The sequence below is a fragment of the Petaurus breviceps genome, unplaced genomic scaffold, assembly GCF_028583685.1.
Source record: "Petaurus breviceps papuanus isolate PSGF00001 unplaced genomic scaffold, PetGlider_PUasm1.0 140, whole genome shotgun sequence".
Lineage (NCBI taxonomy): Eukaryota > Metazoa > Chordata > Mammalia > Diprotodontia > Petauridae > Petaurus > Petaurus breviceps.
In genome coordinates this window covers 41,396,806-41,403,104 of record NW_027185698.1, presented here as the reverse complement: position 1 = coordinate 41,403,104, position 6,299 = coordinate 41,396,806, and the positions used below count along the sequence as shown (strand labels likewise).

Here is a 6,299-nt window from a genome sequence, read left to right as displayed (position 1 = left end):
TCTCTCTCTCTCTCTCTCTCTCTCTCTCTCTCTCTCTCTCTCTCTCTTTCTCTCTCAGTTGTATATAGAAATATATCTTACCTTATAGGAAAGTAGGAGAGGAAGGAGATGAGAAAAGAGGGGGGGCTGATAGAAGGGAGGGCTGATTGGGGGAGGGGGTAGTCAGAAGCAAAACACTTCTGAGGATGGACAGGGTGAAGAGAGAAAGAGAAACAGGAGAAAAATAGGATGGAGGGAAATACACAGTAATCATAACTGAAAATATTTTTACAAGTTTCTCTGATAAAGGCCTCATTTTTCAAATATATAGAGAACTGAGTCAAATTTATATGAATACAAGTTATTCTCAAGTTGATAAATGGTAAAAGGATATGAACAGGCAGTTTTCATATGAAGGAATCAAAGCTATCTACAGTCATATGAAAAAAAATGCTCTAAATCACTTTTGATTAGAGAAATGCAAATTACAACAACTCTGAGGTACCTACCACCCCTATTAGATTGGCTAATATAACAGAAAAGGAAAATGACAAATGTTAGAGGGGATATGGGAAAATTGAAACACTAATGTGCTTTTGGTTGAGTTGTAAAATGATCCAACCATTCTGGAGAGTAATTTGTAACTATGCCCAAAGGGCTATAGAATTGTACCTGTCCTTTGATCCAGCAGTACCACTTACTAGATCTATATGCCAAAGAGATAAAAAACAAAAAGGAAAAGGACCTTTATGTACAAAAATATTTATGGCAGCTCTATTTGTGGTGGCAAAGAATCAGAAACTGAGGAGATGCCCATCAATTATGGAATGGCTGAACAAGTTGTGATATATGATTGTGATGGAATACTATTGTACTGTAAGAACTGGTGAGCAGGATGCCCCCAGCAAAACCTGGGAAAACTTATGTGAACTGATGCAAAGTGAAATGAGCAGAACAGGAGAACACTGTAACAGATGTGTTATATGATGATCAACTATGAATGACTTAGACAGTTCTAAAAGACTTATGATGAAAAATTCTGTCTACCTCCAGAGAAAAAACTGATGGCATCTGAATGCAGATCAAAGCATACTTTAAAAAAAATTATTTTTCTTGGGGTTTTTTGGTTGGGGGAGAAAACTACTTTTTTCATAGTATGACTTACATGGAAATATGTTTTGCATGACTACACATGTATAAACTATATCAAATTACTTTCCTTCTCAAGGAGGCAGGACCAGGAGGAAAGGAAAGAATTTGGAACTCATTTTTTTAAAAAATGAATGTTAATTATTTTTATATGTAATTGGGAAAAATAAAATATTTTTAAAAACAAAAGCAAAGTAATCCTTGCACCTTCTTTCTGGGGGTATTTATGTAGTCCTGGGCTTATTCCTGTTATAACAAGGTGATTAAAGGAATAAGCTCACAGCAAAAAATGATAGTTTAATGGAAAGAACAGTACATGTTCCAGTACTCTAGAGACCAAGCTTCTGTTTTCAACCCTGTCATTTTCTTTCTGTATGTCACTAACACCTCCTTGGGTAATCATTATAGTTACAAATGAAGAAATTGAGATTCACAGAACCCAGTCAGATTTAACCCCAGGTTAAAATCAGATTTAGACCCCAGGTTTGTTAACTTAAAGTCCACCATTCTTTCATTACATCCTGTTACAAATCTCTTTCCCTCTCCAGTTCTATGGAACTAGGTAATCCCTGAGGTGACTTTCTACTCTAAAATTCTAATGCTTATATATCTGACTGTGACTCTGTTTACCTTTCAGCTCAGTCCTACCCACATCTGGGAACTAATTTTTTTCAGGACCTGTCATGTTTTAAGTTGTCATGACCATAGATGACCATATTTATAGGAACTTCTTAACCTTTGTACTAATTAAGGATAATGGTTAAGGATACAAAGAATTAGTTTATTCTATGTTTCATCTAGTTGAATTAACTATCTGAATTCATCTTTTAACACTTCTGTTGAAGAGCTCATTTTGTGATGTATGAGATTGTGCAAATCATTAGTGTGCCATCATGGTCAAACTTCTTTCTCTCCTAAAATTGCTTTTATTTGTTAGCTTTCTTATAGGGCCCGTGAGATCTTCACAAAATTCTTGTGTAGCAAAGCTACCACACCAGTTAACATCGATAGCCAGGCACAGTTGGCTGATGATATTCTCAATGCACCACATCCAGACATGTTCAAGGAACAACAGCTGCAGGTAATTGCTTCTCCCAGATTTTGCCAGAGTGAATCCAAGGCTGGTAGGCCCCTTCCTGTTAAAGTGTGCATGAACACAGATTGGAATGACAGGAGAGCAGCTGATGGGCCATTGTTGGTTAAATATGGTACCCTTTCTCAACACCTCAAGTAGCTCCTGCCTTTCCAAGGGTGTGAGAATCAGAGGAAATCCCTGAAAATTTCTGAGGTTCTGGGAAGTAAGAAAAATTAACAACCATAATTTTATTCCATATTAACCTTCTGCTGCACAATATAATACCAGTGAGGGCTGGTTGGGCGCAATTCCTACCGATAAATTCTGTGACCTTGGGCTCAATTCCTACCAGTACTTGTATGTCCTTGGACAAGTCACTTAACCCAGTGCTTAATCCAATGCTTCCAGGGCTTAGCACAGTGCCTGTTACATAGAAAATGATTAATAAAACCTAGCTGACTGGCTGGACCTTAGTTTCTTTATCTGTAAAATGAAAGGGATTGGACTTATGGCTTCTGAGATCCATGATTTGATGATCTTATGTATTCTTATCTATATGCATATACATACTTATTATGTATACTGTGTAATGTATATATAAGTACATGCTTATGAAATTTTTTTTCTTACTGAAAGAAATAAACCTTATGGTCCACATTAGAAAAACAAAGTGAGTAAAAAGCCCATTATCCTAGGTTATGACATGCAGTTATATAAATAGCCTATTGAATTATCCCCTTAGCAATTAATATACCTTTGATAGGCTCTGCAAATGAACAGTGAACTAAGGCCAGAATTGAATAGGAGGAGGAGATTGGCCTATATACCATTTGGAAAACTGCATGCTAATTTCAATGACGCCAAGTTCCTCTTTGTCACAGAATGAATGGCCACAGATGGATAATGCATTTTGCATTGCATTGCAGTGTAACCCTGAAATATTAGGAGAACCAGATATTGGATAAATTTTCTTTAGAGGCTTTATGGAAAGTTACAGAATATGGAGAGGCAGAAAGGTGATGGATAGAAAACTGGACTAAGTCAGGAATACCTTTCTTCAAGTCTTTGCTTCTAACACATACTGTGTGATCATGAGCAGGTGACTGCTTCTCAATGCCTAAGGCGGATCTCTAAGACTAGAGGACGGATGAGTTCACGATCTGTGCTAATGGAGGGAGTTTCCGCAATAGTCATTTCTCATAGAGAAAAAAATCACAGATCCAGACCTGCTCCCAAAACCCCTCCCCACCAATTATGAGAAAAAAATGGCTGTTACCACCAATAGCTCACATTCACAAAGTACTTTACAGACTTAAGACACAGTGTTCCCAATGATGTTTGCTTAGTCTCCCTGGACTCCTGTGGCTTGGGTTCAGCTTTAGAGTTTAGGTATTGAATAGCAGCTGCAGACCCCACTTTCAGTTTTCTAGGTCTACTCCAAAGCTGTGGTTCAGAAGGGTCACGGGATAGTCTGGAGCTCTTTATAATAGGTTTAGGATTCTTGAGGCTATAAAGTCTAAGAACTGACAATGTTTGAGAAGCAATTTGCAAATTTGGATCAGCAAGATGGAAAAAGCATTTGGTTAGTCTTAATTTGGGATCTGGACACTTTGAAAGCAGCTCTCACTTAGAAATATTCTGTTTTTTTATGTCTCTTCATATTCAGTAAAGTAAAACTTATAAAAGGTTCTAAGTTGGTAGACTCTTGATAATCTGTTCATTACTAATGCTGTGCTTATCAAAATCTGTCAGTTTTTGAAAGTAACAAATGAGAGGGCAGTTTTTAAAAGTGTTAAGGGACTGGGCAAATGGCCTTAGACAAAAATGTAAATGCTAGAAGAACTTTAGGAGGCCTTGACATTTGAGAGGAAGGTAGAGCAAAAACATTGTCCTCAAAAATGGGACTGATTGACATCTACCACTCACCCACTCAGCATTTTAACTGTAGGCCTAAGTAATGCATTTTAGACTTCATGCATACATATGTTCCACTGTGTTTACTTTTCAGATTTTTAACTTGATGAAGTTTGATAGTTACACCCGTTTTCTGAAATCCCAGCTCTATCAAGAATGCATTTTGGCAGAAGTAGAAGGTCGCTCTCTACCTGATTCACAACAGGTCCCAAGTAGTCCTGCCTCTAAACACAGCATCAGTTCAGATCGCTCTAATGTCTCAACGCCAAAAAAGGTGCTGCTTATTATACTCATAGTAGATTTGAGATACTATGTTAGTTTTTTAAAATGAATAATGTAATAAAAACTGAAATGAAAATCATACTGTAGAAAATGAAATGAATAGAAATAAGCACATGTTGGAAGATATTAAATATTCAAATATAGGCAATTTCTGTATTTATTGTGTGTTACATTCCTGGAAAAGGGGCTATAAATTTATTTTCCTTTAGAAGCAGTGTTCTAATAGGAGGGTCAGAGCCTTGATGTGTGTCTTTTTAATTCAAATGACCCAGCCCTGGACAACATCACATTTGCTTCTCTTTTTCTATTGTTTGAGATCATAAAATTCACTTCAACTCAGTAAACACAGATAAAACCCTATATGCTGAAAAAAGTTGTGCTACTTAGATCTACTACAAATTAATATTGTCTGATTTCTGCTGGGTCTTTGGGTTGATTCCTCATCTCACTTGGCTCTCATTGCTTGCCAACTGAACTCCTGAGCAGTTACTTAGACCATTCTACTCTCCTCAAGTGCTCAGCCCACTGCTATCTCTCTCATTTGCATCAGATTTTTCTTTCCTCCTGCTTTACCATGGAAATATAGGCCATCCAACGTGAACTTCCTCTCTTACTTCCCTCCTTGTTCTGAGGAAGATGTATCCTTTCTCCTTGCAAAAGCTAAGCATCTCTAGCTGTATTCTTGATCCCATTCCCTCCTAACTTGATCAGAACATAGCTTTGTTCATGTTCTCCCTTCTCCTCCTTGACCAGGACTGCATGCAGCTCTTCCTCTTTGCTCAAAAGAAAACAAAACACAAGACATTTCTTTTGACCCTGCCACTGCCCCTGTAGCTGTTCCCTCTTCTGTTTGATAAAAAAGACTTCCTGAAAGAGTAGCCTCTACTTCTTTATCTCCCATCCCTCCGTAACCTCCCTCCTCTCCATATCCAGTCATTGACCAGGCCCTGTGGATTTTCTGCCATGGCCCTCCTATCTTTCTCCTCCTTAGCTTTCCCACGATCATGGCCCTAGCTCAAGCCCTGCTTACGTTTCAGGGGGCTATTGTTTACAGTCTCCCAGCTGGTTTCCTCACATTAAATCTCTATTCTTCTCAATCCATTCCTTCTAATACTATACAACACTACCATATTAATCTTCTCAGCATGAAGCTGATCATGTTTCTCCAGTGCTCAAAAATATCCATAGGTGTAAAGTCAAGAAACCCTAGGTAAGAGTCATGGGGCCAGATAAAATATAGGAGCAGGACCCTGAAACCTTTAGTATACGTGGGGGTGGGAAGGGATAGACAGATAGATAGATAGATAGATAGATAGATAGATAGGTAGATAGATAGATAGATAGATAGATAGATAGATAGATAGAGTGTGTAGATATGTACATATATGTGTGTGTTATGCATATGTATACCTGCACATGCAAAATATGGCACATATAGAAGCGTAATAGATATCCAAAACCTATAATTACATACACATTATGTTTGTATGTGTATGTATATATACATACATATAAATGTGTGTATATGTATACATACATACACATGTGTATGTATGTATGTGTGCATGCGCTACATAAGTATAAACCATTGGAATATAGAAAAAAGCATCTATCTAGCTTGTCCTCTGTTTGGACTGCCTGTTTTGATTTGGATGATCTTGTTTTCCTGTCTCCTGCCTCTCCAATTCATTCTCACACAGCTCCCCAAATATTCTCACTGATGCAAAGGTATAATTAAAAATATCTGCATATATGTTGTATCCTCACTAGAAGCCCTGTGCCATGTTTCATCTTTGCAGCCTAGCACTCATCACAGTGTTGTTCATATGGGAGAAATTTAATATAAATTTTGTTGAATTGAATTTAAATAGTTTTAATGTGATTGCTGGAAATTTATGCC

General features: G+C 37.5%; 1 protein-coding gene across 5 annotated transcripts in view; it reads left to right on the top strand.

The window, feature by feature from the left end:
- The window catches only part of RGS12 (regulator of G protein signaling 12), a 257,451-nt gene that overhangs the window by 180,340 nt on the left and 70,812 nt on the right, over positions 1–6,299 (top strand). For all 5 annotated transcript variants that reach the window (XM_069070709.1, XM_069070712.1, XM_069070704.1 and 2 more), the window contains 2 exons: positions 2,066–2,209; positions 4,212–4,391. In XM_069070709.1, coding sequence (XP_068926810.1) covers positions 2,066–2,209; positions 4,212–4,391 — 324 coding nt within the window. The remainder of the gene's footprint in view (positions 1–2,065; positions 2,210–4,211; positions 4,392–6,299) is intronic.